At 38.1% G+C, this 20,056-nt stretch overlaps 2 protein-coding genes across 2 annotated transcripts in view; one reads left to right on the top strand and one right to left on the bottom strand.

Annotated features, from left to right (window-relative positions):
- mrpl23 (mitochondrial ribosomal protein L23) overlaps nucleotides 1–1,685 on the bottom strand; it is a 33,449-nt gene extending 31,764 nt beyond the window's left edge. The window contains exons 1-2 of the mRNA XM_049474710.1: nucleotides 1,547–1,685; nucleotides 232–354 (exon numbers count right to left, since the gene is read on the bottom strand). Of these exons, the coding sequence (XP_049330667.1) occupies nucleotides 232–354; nucleotides 1,547–1,563 (140 nt within the window). The 5' untranslated portion in view covers nucleotides 1,564–1,685. The remainder of the gene's footprint in view (nucleotides 1–231; nucleotides 355–1,546) is intronic.
- Nucleotides 1,686–14,051: 12,366 nt separating this feature from the next.
- si:ch211-236l14.4 (SITS-binding protein) overlaps nucleotides 14,052–20,056 on the top strand; it is a 38,209-nt gene continuing 32,204 nt past the window's right edge. Inside the window, exons 1-2 of the mRNA XM_007228066.4 lie at nucleotides 14,052–15,008; nucleotides 17,649–17,820. Coding sequence (XP_007228128.3) covers nucleotides 14,538–15,008; nucleotides 17,649–17,820 — 643 coding nt within the window. The 5' untranslated portion in view covers nucleotides 14,052–14,537. The remainder of the gene's footprint in view (nucleotides 15,009–17,648; nucleotides 17,821–20,056) is intronic.

The raw sequence follows: 20,056 nt of genomic DNA, 5'->3' as shown, positions 1-20,056 counted from the left end.
TGGTTAAATGAGGAATTGCAGCGTGCTATGACCTCAAACAACACAGCAGCAACTCACAAAATATGAATCATATGTTCAAATTATCTGTAGATTTTTTTTAGCACAAATATGCAATCAACCAATAGTTCAGCAGATCCTAAGAGCTGGGCACGTGTCAATATGATTCATATTTTGTGAGTTGCTGCAACATAACACAGCCGAGTGATCGTCCTATCTATACGAAATACTTACTGCATAGGGATGCGAAACTGCACTGTATCAGATGGCTGTTCTTTGCCCGGTCTGACGAGGGTCATGCTGACAGTGGGCCGGAATATTCTCAGCTGCGGGTTTCCCAGCTGGTAAATAGGATAGCTGCATAAAACAGAATAATAATGACAGGTGACATGAAGGAAAAACCCACAGGTATGACAACAATGCGATTTTTTTTCTATTATTACAACTTTTTAAGCCTTGATAACATGGAAATATACATTATTAATTTTGCGATAAATCACATTATACACTTTTCTGATTATACACACACACACACACACATTTACAGCAGTAGGCTTATGACTTATGACTTGCAATCTGAAACATGTTAGGAGAATATAGTTTTAGGACCGTACACCAAGAAGATTGTTAGGGTGGTGTCACACATACTGATTAAACATCATCGGTCCCTTGTTTTTATCCTTCTCTCTATTTTTTATTTATTTATTTTTTTTACTATATCCAAAGTACCAACTTATCATGGAAACTAACTTTTTATAAAATTCATTAAAAAATGGTCGATAAGTCCTTTTATCAGGACATTTGGACATCATTGTAACTGTTACAACATAAGAGCAGATTACACAAATATAATAGGAGCTAAATAAAGAATAGAAACTACCTGGATAAATAAAGGTTAAACTAAAAATATATAAATAAAGCTACAATGTAGACAATGAATTAGATAAAGAAATAAAGGAAAACACTGAATGAGAAGGCGTGTCCAAACCTGTAACTGTATATTGTAATGTAATTATTATCCACTTTATTATATGGTGTTTAGCCCTGATTCTGACCCTGTCAGGGGACGAGCCCTGTAAAGTTTGTTTTAATTCTGCTACACATTTTCTTTAACTTGGGAATAACTTAATTAGCTAGCTGATCGTTAAATCCTGTGTACTGGGATCAAGGAAGGTGTAAGCATGGTTTAATAATTTAATAATATTTTTGTATAATAATGTGTTACATTTAGAGACAGACCATCAGTATCATAATCACTACTTGTAAGCTAAATTAGCCTGCTAGCTACAGCACTGGACGAGCACTGCCAGTGGACGAAGGTTTACCTCCACATTACGTGAACTAAAACAACATAGACGCAGTTTTATTGGTGATAAGAAATTAACGCTAAGCTAGTAGTCAGACCATCAGGCTGGTAGTGAAGAGAACTGAACAGACCTGCCTGTTAGCAGGCTAACTGCACTAGCTAGAGAGAAACAGGGGCTTTAAACTGCACTGCAGGATATTAAAACCTATCTGACATAAACAGACATGAGAAAACAGCACCTACATTAATCGTCTGGCCATATCTGTAACCCGCCTCTGTAAAGCTGCTGCAGGAGCGGTAAGTTAAATCAAGTAAATTCAGCTGGTAACAACAAACGTGCTCAAGGTCCTCCGTAGCGTCCCCAATGACTACAGGAAGTGTTGGCCGGGTGACGCATTCCAAAATAAAAGCCTTATCAAGTCTTATCTATTCTCTATTAGTTTTTTAAACATTTTAGTCCACACTCACAATACCACCTAAAAGACATTTGACCTTTTTTATTATATTGAATTATATTATCACAGGGTCTTTATAAAAAAAAAGTCCACAGTAATATGTCTTCATCTTTAGGATTTTAACAGTCTAATATATTGTTTCTTAAGTCTGAAAGTTTTTTGAGACGTCTTAAAATTGATGAGATAATGCCCTGAGAATTAGACTCACAGTGCAATTTTCACCCTTTTTATTGAATGCTATTGTGACAGGGTCATTATATAAAAAATATTTTATTTTATTATTTTTTTTTTTTAAGGACTGCTGCTTTAATAAGTGTGATTAGTTGAATCAAATGTGCTGGGAACAAGAAAGACAAAAACATACTTTAATAATTTAGTAATCATTCATTTGTACTTTACCTTCAGTTAAAAGAACATGTATTCTGTGCCAGTAATAAGTATTTTTTATTTGTAACTGAAGCGGGTCTGAAACCTTTATTTTGACGTGTGAATAATTTTTCAACTTCTGAAAAGAAGAACACATTTCATAATAGCAGACTTAGCCTTCAATATATATATTCTTAAAATTCAATATACATACATATTTGAGAACAGCTTTTTAAATAATTATTGTATTGTCCCACTAATTTGTAGAATTAATAAAGCATAATCTAATGTTACATTAAATACATTATAATTACACCAAAATAGAAATATGAATGTGATGTTCTATTGACATATATATATATATATATATATATATATATATATATATATATATAAAGACACATCACAAAAACCTAGTACATAATAAATTATAGTTATATTATAGTACAAAAATGAGTCTTTGAGAAACAAATTATTTCAAAGACTGATAATCATAAATCATTAGAACTCAAATTTTCCCATTTCCATTTGATACTTTACAAATACATTTCTCATATAACTGCAGAGGTCTGGGGGGTCCACCACAGAGACTCTTGTTTATTATATAAATCAATCCTCTTCCAGTAAACTCATGAGACCAGTTCAGAGGGAACAGCAGAGGGAAACCTTGCCCCTTTCAGCACCAGCACCACACAGCAGCACATGCTGGGACATGGTCAGCACATCTGACCCAACATTTAATCTGGTGTTGCAGTGGGTGTAAAAATGACAAACTGTCTCCTGAAAGGAACACTTGTCAGGGCCTCAATTCATCCAAGGTCTCAGTGGGCAGGATAGCTTTTCCAGCCTGTGACTGCAGTCATGTGACAGGCAGACACTGTGCAGGCGGGGCTGTCAGAATGCTCAGATAGTAATCTGTCTAACTGTGCTGATCTTATTCAGTTAGTGATCATATTAATAACATTAATAGCATACCAAATATCCACTTGAGACCCAGAAAAAATTATTTAGATTTCATTTAGGAAACAAATCTAAAAACTAAAAGTCTTCCTTGAATAAAATTGTTATGCCTCACTCAGCCCTATACCTCTAGTCCAAGTATGCTGTTGTATAAAAAGGTTGCATTTATTGCACATTTCTGAAATCTTTTTATTTTAAAAAAAATAAGTTGATTATTAGTAACAGAAACATAATTTTTGCCAAAAATTGATTACTTATCCTACTTGTTACAAATTTTGAAAGTTGCGATGGCTGCTATTTTCAAAATAAAGTCCCTGTGCTTTGGTTGTCCACTTCCAACAACTGAGCCCTTTTCAGACAACTCATAATATCCTGATGACAGTCTAGTAGGATTGAAACAGGTCACATAAATGGTGCTTGACTTAAAGCAGAGACAGCATTAACGTGAAGACCAGCCACTGACTGCAATATAAATTTGATTTCTCGTTAAGGACAATCCTGTTTATGGATTGTCACGGATGACCCAGGCAGGGAGACGAGGAGGCGGACACAAGTGCAGGTAGGGTGAAAATAAATAATAATTTAATAAATAAATAACAAGAGAACAAGGAACAAGTAACATGAAACAAAGATAAACAAATAACCAATAACCAAAACAAATAAGGGGTTAACGATAACAAAACAGGGAGACTAAAGAAACAAACGAGTAACTGAAACAAGACTAAAATAACTAAACAGAACAAGGATAACCAAATAATAAAATAAACCAAATACTAACAAACAAGGAACTAAAACAAGACAGGATTAACTAAACTGGGCAAGGGAGAAAAGAAGCAAAATAAACAAGGAGCTAGAAGTAAAACGAGGAAAACTAGGAAACGGGATATGAAAACACAGAGAAACGCTGAGAGACAAAACGACATGGGAAGGTGCAAAGACGACAGAGGACAAGGTGGCAGAGGAGGGCTATTTATAGTAACATAAAACACACTAGAATTGGAAACACCTGGGGAAGGGGCGGAGCTACAAATGAGACACACATGGAAAGGTACTGAGACAGAACACAGGGGCACAGGTCAGGTGGGACACACACAGAGACATGAGACAGGGCTAAGATGTGACATGTATAAAATCCCACCCTGTGACAAAAAGAGCCAATCAGCTTGATAGTTGTCCTGTGAGTGGAAGAGGGTCTGTGTAGATGAGAAATGAAAATCATGTTTTTTGTGCATTATTGAGTCAAATGCTACGAATTCTTCATGATATTTTGTCTCTCCCCATTCAAAAAGATAGAAGACTGAGTAGAGTAGAAATAACTGCACAGCCATGTTGCAAAGATGGCCACAAACCTGCATATAAACACTTTTCTTATAGCCCCCCCCCCCCTACAATATGTCTGAAACAGTGGACAAAAATGAATAGCTAAGTCTCAGAAGGATATTGTAAAGTTTTATAAAATGCTGATGTCTGTAAGTTATGGAATTCAGGGCCCTCTCTGGTGAGAATGGGTAATTGTGCACCGAGCATGTGGAAGAATCATTTTAAACTGGGCGGGTGTGATGTGGTCTCCTTTCATAGCGGATCAATCTGATTCCAGGTTATGTTCAGTCAAAGAGAGAGAGAGCGCGCTCAGTCAGAAACTTCACTTCAACTACACACTTTGTTTTTACTATGAGTGAATGAGCTATTGAGCTCTGAGTTTCCCCTTTTGAAGTCTCCATTGCTCCACCAGCCGCTCACATTCAGTAAAACTGAACCAGATCCTCTTTTAGAGGCTGTACGTGTGATGTAATTACTTAAAGACGTGTGGCGTGGACAGAAGAACTCTGCGAAAAGCGACCCGACACCCCAGTTTTTAGAATGAATATATATTAGGCTTAGCTGGGATGGTCGTTTCAGCACAGTGGTAACATTAAACACGATATTTTATCCCTTCTCCACTCAGAAATGCTTCTGCTTTCAGTTTGAACAAAGTAATATGTGAGCCTACATGACTAAAATGGCTAAAGATTTTGTTTCATCATGTTTGTTTATAGGCCAAGATCTGGTTATGATGACAGACATTTTGAAGATATCTATGAGAGGGAAACACACACACTGTGATTATTGTAGATCTGTTTGGCTCTGTTCTTGCTTGGCTTCAGTCATTTCTCTCCAGTTGCCCTATCATGTAGCTGACAAGGGCTCTTTGCCACCATCATACTGTCACCTCTTATGAGACAGACAAACATTTGAACTCTATTTTGTTTTTAAATAAATGTTTAATACTGTATTTTACTTTTTTCTTTTTGTCATTTTATGTACCAAGAATTTCCAAATATTTCCCTATAATTTCCTACATATATGTGTTTTGTGCGTTTTATTAAACACACAGAACACATATACATGGTTACACATAGCAAGTATCATGTGCACTAACCTCTTAAACTTGTGGTTCCTGGCTTTTTTTCCCTCACTGTTATAACTCAGCTATAACAACTCGCAAGCTACTTTGCATTGATTTGCATGTATTTTTAGTATCAATCCTAAGGGTGTGATAAAAGTCACAGAGCATAATAAGTTAATGCGCTTTTCTTTGCAGTTTTATAAAAGTGTGAGGGCATATGTGGCCAGTAATTTTACCCCACTTGGCATTGTGGGAAACCCCCTGGCAAATCGCTTTAGGATATTACAAGACTAGTAATAAGACACATGAAACTCAAATTTTAACAGGGTTCAGAATGTTTATTGAATATTATCAAATGTATGTAATGGAAACTACCGGTTACTATTGGCTTTAATCCTGTTTTTTTCTCTGAATCTTTAGATTTAAAGCCTAATACATAATCAAGTAATACTATATAGAACTAAAATGAAAAAATATATTATTTCTCTTTAGGTCCAGACCCAGGAAATCCAACTGTGGTCATTTTAGTAAAGGGAACCCAATTACCAGTATAAACGCATTCACTTATCTGAAGACAGTTACAGAGAAATCAAATAGGCCTGGATTGGTCTGTTCTGCGTTTGACAGTTTTTTTTTAATGCTATTTTGAAACTGAAATTAAATTTCAAATATTTGATCATATATCACCATGAGTGAAACTTAAGCCATAAAATCCAGATTTGGTTTTAAATACAGAGCATATGATATAGTTAAAAATAATTTAGATTATTGCATTTTATACATATTATAGGATATAATTATAGGATATACTTGTATGTTTGAGAGGAGATAAAATCAAGCTAGGGTGCTGGAATAAAGAATGCATGATAAATTGGATTGTAAATGTCTCAGCTTGGTTGTGAAGATTGCTGAATTCGAACTTAATCTGCTGAGTATAAAAATCTCAGGGATGAGGAGCAGGGCAGGAAATGTTTCACTTTTTTCATGTTTCACCTTCAGAATGTCAGCTTAAGATGCAGCTATCAGCTCGTGGAATTTACTTGCAATAGTTGTTAGAGTGGTGGTGGCAGCTTGCTTGTTTGTTGATGACAGGGTTGTGTGTTCAAAACCCAACCCAAGCTGCCACCACTGGGTCAAGGTTTAAGCAAGGTTCCCAACCCTCTCTGCCCCCTGGGTGCCACATTAAAGACTGCCCACCACCTCAGGCTGCCCACTGTTCAAGGCACATGTGCTCACTTTCCAAGGTGTGTGTTTGCTCAGTAGTGTCCTTGTCTTTGAATTCATAGTGAGTCCTAAAAAAAAAGTTCCCAAAAAGGAAATAAATAAAAATTAAGATGCAATTAAAATAAAAGATTACACATACAATATTTTGATTAAATGAAGACCTATATAATTCCTGAGGTGATAATGAAAATCAACATGATAATGATCCACATGTTGGTAGTCTGGAGTTGGATTGGGCTGTTTTTGCATTAGCTGTAGGTAGTTGTATGAACTTGTTTGAATGATGTTCAGTTGTGTTTTGCAAATGTGACTTGCTTTAACCAGTGTTGTATAGTAAATTGCTAAATGACCAAACATTATGTTCTTCTTATATTTCTAGGGGGGCATTACAGTCATATTAGTCCAGCTTCAATGGCATTGCAGTGGCATTGTAACTAAGGCAATGAACCCAGATTGGGGATTTTCACTCCAATTCTGCTGCAGTCCCACATACTTAACCACCAATTAACAGATGCGCTGGACCAGCTATATTTGAGCAAAGAAAACACCCACCAAGAGGTGCTAGACTGTTGTCTTCCTGTTGCAGGATTGAATGATCCTGGTCTGGATGAACGATGGTGAAGTAGGCAGTACATATGGTCTCATATGCCAGGAGGAGGTTGGACCAGCTCCCTGCTGTGGAATCAAAGAGCATGAGCCTCCTGACCGGGTGCCAATGTTTTGCAAAGGGGTGGGCTCGAATGGGCTGGAGAAGATGTACACATGCAACTCGACCCCACTCAACCTTCAACTAAAGGTCTGCTCTCACACTGTTGTCCAACTCTTCCATTTATAGATTTGACTGAGCAGTTTGTTTGTGAGCAGTGCTGTCCCCTAATGCCACTGAATGAAATGTCAGATAGCTTAATTGATAATTTCCTCCGTCACTAGAACATGCTCCCACTATCACTTTCAGATCTCAGCAGAAATGCGCCATCTTCCCTATGTATTTTATTTTTCATGGTTATTCACCCAGTGTCTCAGAGTTCATTGTACTTGCACTTTGCACTTCAGTTAATTTAATGCAATCATTAATACAATGACAATAAAGACATTCAATCAATCAATGTACATTTTTCGAACTAGTAATATAGAAATATGTCCCATGACTTTTGCCATGTCCCATGGAAGCTAAAGTACACTGCACTGACCTGCAGGATATATGTGTGGGGCCTCCTGCACTAAATTCAGATGTGATTTCAGAGACAAAGACTTGTCTATTCACACAGACATTTCCAGACAGACACAGTCACTCACATTAATTACCACCCACTTCACTGTTCATTGTGGGTAATGCCTTCTACAGTTAGCTATAAAGACTTTATAAAGAGGTTAACACAGCTGGTTTGACACTTATTTACTGGTGTTTTGTGGTGGATCTATGACATATTCCCAGTACACGCGTGATACTGTGGATTCAGGAATGAAATATCCCATCCATCTGTCACCCACTTCCAGGCCTCTCTCCAACTCGGATCATTTGCGTTGCCTTGTCATGAGCACAGTGGCCAGTGTTCAACCTTACTCACAAGATAACACCTTAAAACTTATACAGGTGTCTGTGTTCCCAAGACACCCGCTTGGGTAACATAATAATTAGTTTACATATTGGTGTCCTGTGACTTTAGGCATGTCAGTGTGTTTTACACATAATCAGTTTCATTTTTAATCATTTTGATAGATTCATGTTTTTTTACTAACTGAGTTCAGTTTTAATATGTTGTGTTGGATCAGTACTCCTTTGTCATTGGGAACACCTCTGAGCTTTTTTATCATAGAACAAGAATGCACAAAACAAGGGGAAAAATATCTCCATTTTTGTCAATTTTGAGTTACTTAATTTGAACACACTAATGTTCCCTCACACTGTGCCAATTTTTTTTGATGAACAATAGAAACTCGTCAAAATTACTATTTTTACATTGTCTTCCATTAAAAGTTTAGAAGTTTTTATCTCTCTCCTGTACAGTTGCTGGTTTGAAGATACTTGCTGCAGTTCTATCAAAATATTTTAAACGACAAATTGTCCATTTTCAATGTTTTAAACACTACAATTGTTTGATTTCTTATTGTAGGACCTAATATGCAGTAATTACTGATTCATCAAGAACTACTGTAATTTGTTCAGTAATACATTAAACACATATGCTTATAAATTACATGTAAGAAGTTTAGTATGTATTTGTTAAGGAAATGTCTTATAGACCCACATACAGGGTTTCAGGGTATAAAGGTACCACTATTTTTACTGGCATATGGGCTTATATGTGGGCTCTACCCACTTGTGACACTCATAGCTGGTAAAGTAATAAATCCTAATTGCCAAAACTCCCAGACGGCCTTATTGTCTTACCATTCACATTTCTTAAAGATGAGGGAATACATTCACATTATGTCATCCCTGTATAGTATGTTTTTACATATCAATAACAGGATACAATGTTTGGATTTTGTAAAACAAGACAAAATATATCTATGAAAAAAGTCTCTCTCGCTTTGGATGGAGTCATGGCTAAGGCAGCAGCTGGAGAGCGAGAAGAAAAGCTATGGAAACTTTCCCGACTAGGCCTGTATTAAATGTCCAAAAGGAAAGGGAAATTGTAAATTGAGGATCCAGACGGGAAGATGGAAAACTTCTTCAGTTAAAATGAATATTTTTGCTTGTAAAGCTCTGCAGTTTTTTATTACTTTTGTCAAACAGTATTTTATATTCCCTCAAGGTAGATCTGTGCCATTCCAATTTTCCCATATTGCACTGATTGGGCTATCATTTTACATAAATATGTATGAAAAGAGTCTGCAGCCATGGAATTGAAGGTGGTCCACATCATGCAGATTTCCAGTATGAGAAGATAAAATGTGGCTATTCATAACATTAGTTAAGCCATATTGGTTCTAACTTGACATTGACCAAAGTTGTTGTAACAGTTTGTTCAGGATGGTCATCGTGTCTTTAGTGTAGATGAAATGCATATGCTGCAGTGTAGTGGATTGTAACCTGTCACCTGTACATGAATTTACACATTATGAGCTCTGTGTGAAAATCCAGTTTATCCGTGCTTTCTTCAGATGTGTTTAGTCACCTGGCATTAACTGGAGTCTCGCCCTAATACGAGGCATATCCCAGTGTTTTTCTAACACAGTGCTCCATGCTATGGAAAGTAGGGCATGCCAACAATCAGTCAAACTTTTATTTATAGCAGGCTACTGCCCGATGGAGTCATATAGTTGACATGTAAATTGACACCTGGTCACTGGACATGGCCCCAGCACAACTTTGACACTGGACCATGTCTGCAGTGAAGGTGTTGATTTTGACTTACCCACGTAGATTTTCACATACTGACCTCTGAACACACTTAGTCATGTGTGCACTCTTAAAAAATAGTGAATGAAACCAGCTTGGAGCAGTGGAGTTTATAATGTTGGCTTCCAATTCTCCCATATGATTTCCTACAATGTAACCATTTTTTTGCAGTATTACGGAGTATAAACAGATTATTGCTCTAAAACCTGTACACAGCATTTTGTTTTGTAGATCCACAAAATTTAGAACTCAAAATTCAGTAAAATGTGAATACAACAGTAAAAACATTTCTTCTGTGAATCACAGTACCCTGATTTTGAAAAAAACATTTTTCGTTATTTTTAGCTACAGCAACTTATATGATGTATGGTTAGTTGAAATGTCCAATAAAACGGCAGCCAAATCAGTTTCTCTGATTTTACTATTTATAGGCATATATTTGAGTAAAATTAACATTATTCTACAAACTATGGACATAATTTTTTCGAAATTCCAAATAAAAATATTGTCTTTTAGAGCATTTAATGTTAAAAATGAGAAATGGCTGAAATAACACAAAAGATGCAGAGCTTTCAGACCTCAAATAATGCAAAGAAAGTTTATATTTATAAAGTTTTAAGAGTTCAGAAATCAATATTTGGTAAAAGAATCCTGGTTTTTAATCACAGTTTTCATGCATTTTGGCATGTTCTCCTCCACCAGTCTTACACACTACTGGATAACTTTATGCCACTCCTGGTGTAAAATTCAAGCGGTTTAGCTTGGTTTGATTGCTTGTGATAATCCATCTTTCTCTTGATTATATTCAGGTTTTCAAGTTGGTAAAATCAAAGAAATCATCATTGTAAGTAATAAGTTATACTAACTAATGAAAAGTGTGAAAGGTTACTTTAAAAGTGTTGTTTTCTTCCATTATTTGAGTAGAGTGTATTAATGAACTTCAACTTGACATTTATTGGTTTTGGTGAGGAGCAACTTCCTTAAGCTAGTAAGCATAGTATTACCAAAATAAATTATTAAGTACATTACATTATAATAGATTCTGTTATCTGGTAACATTTAGTCCATAGTTTTGACAGTTTTATGTAGGAGTAACATTTCTAGATAAACAATTGTGGGTGCCTGGCTACATTGCTAACGCTAGTTAGCTTTAAAATAACAGAGCAGTGTAACATTGCAACTACAGTACAGACAAACTGAGCCACACACACACACACACACACACACACAAAAGGACAACTTTAACTTTAACATCATAAAGTGAAGCACTTGGTCAGTGGACAGCTGATCGTTAGATAGCTGAGATGAAAAGGTTTTTACAGTCTCACTGCCTTATCAAGTGACCTGCCCTGTTTTTACTCCACATACTTCCATTTACCAATAAGGGCAAACACACTAAACCCATTTTTATATTAAATAATTTTCTTAAGATGCTTTCAGCTTCACCCCACCTCCTACTCTGTGCTCTTTTTGTGTTTTTTTTTTTACTTGTTTACACTGATGTTTTCACTAAAGTTAAACTAATTCCAGTAGCAGACCTATTAACATAAAACATTCAATATATAATTCACCTTTCAGCTATCTTCAGCTTTTTTATGCATCTTACAATTTATAGCATATAATTTACAATGGGATAAAAATAGCTACATTAAGCTCAATAGATGTTGACAGACCAAATTCCATAGATACCATCTGGAGATCTTATGCTATCAATCTCCAGACACTCGTGACACCACTGCTTTTTTCCCCACCTGAACAGAATGGTGCTGCTTTCTTGGACATGTCCCATACACCTGCTCAGCTCCATGCTTTTAGTGGCTCGCAATAAATAATAGCAGAGAAACTCCCCTCTAAGTAGATTTGCGTAAATCATCTAACCACATGGGTTCTCGATTTAAGGGAGATATACCCAAAGCAGTGGCCAGTGTAAGACTTCCTCAGGTCTACAACTTCATTTGAGTGTTTGAGTAAGCAGAATTAACAGGACAAATATACAAATATTTTGTATCTCAAATACCCTTTTCACAGTACTGAACTTTACATGTACAATCATTATATACATTATAGACAGAAGTATGAGGATACCTGTTTCTTCCTAAATCAAGCGCATTAAAAATGTGTTTATCTAGCTTTTGTTGGAGTAATTGCCTCTACTGTGCCCATTTAGCTCACACCTGGTTTTAAGCATGGAGCCAAAATCTGTTATCTCCTCCAGATAGTCCTAGGCTGTGTATAAACTATATATTAATATACTAAATAGTGTGGGTTTGGCAGGTTAAAACACAAAATATTTGCATTCTAACCCATTTTGTATTAATATGAAGTGATAAAACATGAAGCGTTTTCCAGCAGTTTTTTTTTGTTTTTTGTTTTTTATTTATTTATTATTCATTTATTTCCCTCCCTTTCCCCATACAACTGTCCAGGTCCATGCTTTTAGTGGCTCATAATAAATAATAGCAGAAAAATAAATGTATGTCTCTCCCTTTTTTCTTTATGTATGATTAATATAATAAATATGATGAATAGAATAGTGTATTACATTGTGTATATGTTGCTAATACTGCAGTAAAACATTAGCGTTTCTTCAGTCGCCTGCTGCAATTTATTACAATTTATACAAATTATAACTTTTGCATCTTTGTCCTCTATGTTTACTAATATTGTTCCAGACGTGCGTGGCACCTCCCTTTCCGTTTTGCATTGCATTGTGGGACAAACCAGAAAACATTTTATACTATAGATTCATCTAATTATCACATTTAGCTTTGATGACAAATTTGCATACTCCGTTTTTTTCTCAGTGTCTTAAAGGAGTTCCTGGAGGTTCTAAACAATAGATGCTGCTTTTCCTTCAGGCTGTGAAGCTCCAGCTCATCCCAAATCACCATCTCAGTTGGGTTTAGATCAGGGAAATTGTGGAGGACAAAAATTTAGTTTACTACGTAAACCCATATGTGTCCCTTAATGAATTGTTTTCATGTCTTTAATATTATTGTAAATGTAGAAAACAAATTAGATAATGAAATAAAGAAAAACACAGAAAGTGTTGTGTATGAAGAGTTTCCCATGATCGACTGTTTTGTAATGCTGTATTACTTAATCATAATCTCTTCAGCTCTTCACTTAGTGATGTAAGTGACGTTAATGCTTGCGCACAGAATTGGGTGCATCTGGTGGAATAATTAGCGAATCCACAGAATTCATTCATTCCTCCGGACTCTGAGAAGTCCAGGTTTGTAAGATTGTGATATTGTACGGAGTGAGTGAAAGTAGTGAAGTGAAAAGATCTGCGCATATTGAAGCGAACAGTATGAGCGTGTTGTGGAGAGAGTGCGCATTTAGCAGTTAGCGGATTTTAAAGGTCTTATTCCATCGTTTTTTTTTTTCTTTTTAAAATGTCTAGTTGTGCTCTCTAGTATGAATAATGCCTTGTGAGCCATTTTTGTGAAGAAAAGTGCACCAGTGTTTCTGTATAGCCCTGCTTTAGTTGACTAAATTAGAGGTCTCTGAAGAAAGACTAGGATATCTGCTCTTGCTCATGAATATTCATACATAGTCGTATGCTCATTGTTGTTTTGTCATTTGCTTCAAACGTGTGACAGACATATATTTTGAGCTAGTTTAAGCTTCTGAAGGGTGGGTTTTAGACTGATGAATTTGGCCTGGATATTTTTGCAGGACCTGGCAACCCTGCTGATCGACTTTTCTGTTTTGCTGAGGCTTTTCTTTTACTAGCTACTGCAGACAATGGAGTTTGAGAAACAGTTTCATGTGCAGCATGACATGTGCGCAACAAGAGAGACCTATAGTATTTTACCAACAACAAGAAAAAGTGGATTTTGGCGGAAGGACACCTTTAAAAAAACTACCATTTGTCATCTGTAAACTATGGCGGGGGGTTTTCCAGAGCGCCAGGCACCCCCAGCCTCATCTCCCTCCACCTTCACCAAAACCCTGCCGCTCTGGGCCGTTACGTCAGAGCCGAGCGAGAAGTGCAGGGCAAGCAAATGAGCGCGTAAAGGAGCCGGGTGGCAGGCGGGCATTGGTGCCAGGAGGCAGCTCACTCTCCAGCGACCAATGACCACCAGCTCCAGAGCTCGAGCTCAGTGCGCACTGCTTAGAGCACCACGCGCTCAGGCACCCCTTTCTCTCTCTCTCTCTCTCTCTCTCTCTCTCTCTCTCTCATCTGGAGCTTTCTCTCCTCTCTGGACAGCAACCATCACAGCCAGCCAGCCATCGCCACTCATCAGGCGCGCGCATGACAGACAGCAGCTCTGTGGGGGCGTGAAGGAAGGGTAGAGAGCGAGCGCGCAAAAGACCCGCAAACTTCTTTCTCAGTGGCATGATGAGGCGCGCGCGAGCCGCTGCAGACGCGCACTGCATCTCTGCGTTTTGACGCATCTGCTCGAGCAAAGATAAAGAGGAAAAAACAACGCAAGAGTCAACACGGACAGCAGCAGGAGAAGAAGCGGCAGCAGGAGCAGAATCAGCAGCATGCCCCACGCACGCGCCAGGAACCCCAGCCCCATCCCAGAGGTAACATGGGACACGGGGCTAAAGGAAATGAACGAGACCTGGAAAGGGGCTATCGCGTGTCTCGGCGTGGCCATCTTCTTTGTCATGACCATCGGGATCATTTACTGGCAAGTGGTCGACCAGCCCAACAAGAACTGGATCCTGAAGGGGGGCTTCAGTGGACTGATCTGGGAGCGCAGGGCGCACTCCCTGCTCATCCAGACGCTGAGCGAGGACAAGACCTTCGTGGAGATCGACGTGGGCAACGTGGGCAACCCGGACATGGAGGTGCCCTTCGTGCGCAACCTGTGCTGGCTCAACAAGACCGAGTTCTGCTACACGTGGGACTCGGTGGCCGAGGTGAAGATATCTTTGGAAATAGCTGACGAGTCAGAGACCGAGTGCTACAGTATGACCTGGACCCCGGTTCACTGCCATGTAGAGCTGAAGGTAGAGTATCAGCCAAAACCCACAGGGCTGGAGAGAGGAGCCTACCATTTAGCTGTAAAAATGATAAAACTCACTTGAATACTGCACTGTATGTCAGAGCAGTGGTCCTTAGCCCCTTTACAGGCCTTGGAACATACATAGGCTACAAGTGTAAGTGATACAGAACACTTTTTATCTGGAGTAAAATAAGTTATTCACATTCTGGAAACTTTAAGGGCTTTGAAATCGCCTACAGGACACTTGGAGGAGCTGCCTGTCCACTCTCTACTCCACTTAATAATTCCAGATCAGTAACAGGAATCAACCCAATATTTGCAGGTTTGAAACTAGACATAAAAACTAGACAACCATAGCAAAACGAAAGGTTTGAAGGACATGAACTGTTTTGATTTGTATTCAGGAAAATACTTAAAATGAAGTTTAGGGAAGTTATTCATTATATTTTTAAAGTTGCATTACATTTTTATAAAATATATTTTGTTACAGTTACAATTAGAATTTGTAGTAACATTTACTATCAAACATGAAACCTTTTTATGTAATGCATAAATAGAAATATTCAAGATTAAGGTGTGTAATATCAGGCAGAAAAAATGCTGGCCTGTCAAGTTGTTAACTATGCTTGCCCAACCAACACATTTAGGTGTTCCCGCTGTTCCCAACACACCTGACCCAACTAATCCACTAAATAACAAACTCTTTTCAGAGCTAAGGGAGGTATGTGAACAAAAAAAGTGCACAATAAGTATGAAGTGTATGCATGGTGTAGTCCAGGACCACAGCTGAAAAGAGCTCAGTGATTTTGGCAATAGTACCACATACCATTTCCCACAATGTTTCCTGCTGACTCAAAACATGCTAAAATTTGCTTTGTTTTTTTATTTGCATAATCAACTTGATAATAATACTAATTCAAAGTTTATTGAGTTCATCCTTCACCTACAGCCCTGGAAAAAAAAAACTTACCACAAAAAAGACCACTTAAAATGAGTATAATCTGGAATATAATCAAGAGGAAGATGAATGAGCACATCAAATCAGGCTGAACTGCTTGAATTTTTGCACCAGGAGTGGCATAAAGTTATCCAAAAGCAGTGTGTAAGACTGATGTAAGAAAACATGCCAAGATGTATGAAAACTGTGATTAAAAACCAGGGTTATTCCACCAAATATTGATTTCTAAACTCTTAAAACTTGAATATGAACTTGTTTTCTATTCTATAAACTTGTTGCCCATATTTTATTATAGCAATTAATTTTACTCAAATATATAAATATATATATATAAATTGCAAAATCAGAGAAACTGATTCAGAAACTGAAGTGGTCTCTTCATTTTTCCAGAGCTGTATATCATTTTAACTGAAGTTAACTGAAAAAAAATAGCTCAAGCATTTTTCAGCAGTCTAGAAAAAATTTGTGAATGAAGTTTGCTTCTTCAGTTTGCTCAAAACTGAAGCTGTGTCTGAAATGTTCAAGTGGATAGAAATGCTCCCTGCCTCAGTATTCTGAGGCAAGAGAGAGCCAGTTATGTCTGAATGCTAGTGGCTAACAACAACCAGCAAAATATTTACGCAGCGTTTTTGCTTCACCAGAATTACAAAGTACAGTAAGCAGCAGGCCGGCGTGGCTGAAGGTTTTCATTCTAAAATAACCAGCAGTAAACCTGATTCTATTTAATTAATCAGTTGGTCAGTCTTTAAACAATTGACCACATGTGCTTGTGCTTGGCTGAAATGAAAACCTGCAGGTACACCAGCCCTTTGTGGATAAGACTGGACGTCCCTGCTTTTAGACAACATGTGTTCAGCGATAATTTAAACAAACTGTATTTTTTTGTCTTATTTCAAGTAATAAAGCTCAAAATCTAAAAAATCTAAATCTAAAAAAGAAATATTGGTATCCAAATGTTATAAAAATATAACTACACAACTTTCCTCACAAAAGTTGCTTGGGGTATGCTTGGGGTGTGTGTGCTGGTTAAGTAACTGCCTTAAAAATGTGTTGTGAGTTTTTGTTGTTTACAGCAAAACACTAAACAGTATTAACTTGCGTAATGTGCACATAACAGCAAATGGTATTTAAAAGAGTAATTTCGAAATAGGCGGTAGTTCACACTAGGTTCCCTTTCCCACGTGTCCAGACCTTGCTTTGCACTGCGAGGGATAAATCCTGGGGTGGTTTCGGAAGTTTCAAGTTTTAATCCCTTCTTTTTGTACATTCTGTACCTCAGTAATTCTCTGTCATGTGTTAACACACACACATTTCCAGTGGGCTACTGGTCGGTCCACCATTACAGGGTACAGTTCTAATAACCCCTTTTATATGGGTATAAATCAATAAGTAAATAGTTAATGATTTGTGGAATATTTTTTGAGTTGAGTTGATAAACTGGATCTCAGTTAATATACTGTTATTTGTGCCAAAGGATTTATAATTGATTTTATAATTTTTCTCCAACAAAAATGTAACAGTTAAACGTATTACATATTGGATGGATGATTGTATATAATTTTTTAATAAAGTACATTTGAAATTAACAGTCAGCAGCTATGTTTTTCAACACCATCAAACACCTTCTAAATGTCTCCTCTTTGTTTCTGTTTGTCTGCATTTGTCTGTGTTCTCTCACTTTTCCAGGACTGCTTCTCCATGGTGAACGTCTCATGGTATGGTGGGGCCAGTGTTCACTCCCCCAGCTGGCCGATAAATGATGAGGATGTTTCGATGCAGCCCTTCAGAGTCAGTGACCTGAGGGACAACCCAGCTGGCTTCGGTTCAGTCCTAGAGCGCTACTTTCTGGGCTCATCAGGTGAGCAAGGGTTGGGGGGGCGGGGTTTGGATGGAGGATCCACATCAACAAATGTCCTGCCAGGGTCTGTCACCTGTTCTCATCACGCCTTGTGCCCATACTTGCCAGTGAATAGACCAAAATAAAGGTGGTGTAAAGAGCTCTTTGGAGCAGTGCCACAGAGGAGTCATTGAGGGGCTATCATTGAGGGGTTTTAATTGAGATGTGTTGAAGGAAAACCCATTAAAATGATCTTGAAGGATTTTTTTTTAAGGAAAAAATTCTTTATGGTTGCACTTTGGCACGGATTCTGACTGTTTACTGATGTAACAGCATGATCATTTACCAGATGTTTAGAATGATCATAAACTAAATGCAATTTAATAAAATATTTGAGAATATCAATAGCAGGATAGCAGGACTAAACACGAGGTAAACACGAGGTGGCCTCTATCCACATGGTTGGGCACGCGTTTGTAAACGCACGTGTCAAAAGCTGTGCTCCTCAGTCCAGCACAGTTTTGCACAGATATTTCCAGTTACAGCTGAATTCACGATTTTAATCCCAGAAATAAAACGCTCTTATTTACTGTTTAAAAAGCCATTTAAATGCCTTATTAAAGCGCCGATTACTGTTGTCTTCTGTTTCCTCGGGTTTTGAGCGCTCGGCGCTGACTCACCTCTTGATCGGTCCGGACGCGAGACAGAGCGCTGGTGGGGACGGGGCTTGTGACATCATGGGCCCTGCATTGTTTAATATTTTGATATATATCGTCGAAAAAAGAACACACAATGTAATTTTTTTCCAATATCGTGCAGCCCTAGTATATAGACTCAATCCCCGAAACTCATTATGGACAAGCCTGAATTCTATAGAATCTATTCAAACTGTTTTTGTTTGCATCTTAATTTGTTAAAAGTGTGCAAAAATAGTGTGTTTGCAAAGTGCAGACCACGCCTAAGGAAGTAGAGAAAGAAGAAGGAAAAAGGGGAGGGAACTCAGGGAAATTTGGGCTGGAGTTCTGAACTGCGTGCTTGAAGAAGCGTGCAGTTATATCCCGCCCTTTTTATTTAATAAGAAGTGGAAGAGTAGATGAAGGGGGTTGTTGGGGAGGAGGTGGGTTGCGAACGTTCGTCACGAGATGTAGTTAGTTAGGGCAGGTATTTATAGGGCGGTTGATTGATACGGGGTGGAGTTAGAAGGTAGAGTTCGGGCGTGGTCCTTCTCCCAAACTTTTATTATTACATAACATAATTTTTTTAATTACCTTCCGTGACAGAATCGACTCCCATTCACAGCACTGGCGTGAGGATGTGAGGTGAGGAAGACGTCTGCTTATTAGACAGCAGATTAAAGAGCAGAGGACATCACACTACCTAGTGTCTTAATGGAACCTGTTGGAATTGCTCAGCAGTTGTCTTTCAGCTCTATAAAAAGCAGCCGTGTGGCAAACAGGCCAGAACCATGGTGATTATAATAACTTGGCTGGTTATTTTTGGGTGTGAGTTTGATCGGGTGGACGGATGCCACGCAGATAGATGCAAATGGTTAATGTTATTCATTGAAGGGGCATCGTGCAGACCCCAGGGACTCCGGACCACTAGGCCTGTTATGAAAGGCATGTGTGGCTGGGCAGCTGAGCTCCAAACCTTAGACACACACACACACACTCTATCCCTCCCACATATACACACACACACACAAATAGACCCATACTTCCCCAACCCACACAGCACACAATTCAACTATTAATAAGTGTACTTATTGTAGGAACTATTTGAAGTCTTTGTTTGGCACAGAAACAGTGTATGTGTGTGTGTGTGTGTGCATGTGGGGATGTCTGCACTGATGTGTATGCGTGTGTGTATCCGCTCATACGTCCAAATGTGTGAGAGAGACAGATTTCAGCAGCTAAAAGGTGAAAGTGGTAATCTGTGTCCCAGACAGCTGAACAGAATTAGATTAAAGCAAAGGGCATGACATCAGCCAAAGGACATAATTATCATCATGTGACACAAACAAAGGACTATTATGATTTCCTAGACGATTGTTTGTGCAAGCAATCGCGCCTTATGTAACAGTTTAAATGAAAGGGGGTCACATGACTTAATCCCTTTTCCACCTTGCTAAAGGACAGCCCTGATTAGTGAGACGTCTAAACCCCGCTTTAATTGCCCCACTTTAAAAGACCGCAATATAACTTGTCCAGTGGCAAAGCATAACTTGTCCAGTGGCAAAACAAATGCTGCCATGTTG

The sequence above is a fragment of the Astyanax mexicanus genome, chromosome 2 (assembly GCF_023375975.1).
Source record: "Astyanax mexicanus isolate ESR-SI-001 chromosome 2, AstMex3_surface, whole genome shotgun sequence".
Lineage (NCBI taxonomy): Eukaryota > Metazoa > Chordata > Actinopteri > Characiformes > Acestrorhamphidae > Astyanax > Astyanax mexicanus.
The sequence above is the reverse complement of the archived record's forward strand: the minus strand, read 5'-3'. Positions and strand labels throughout refer to the sequence as shown.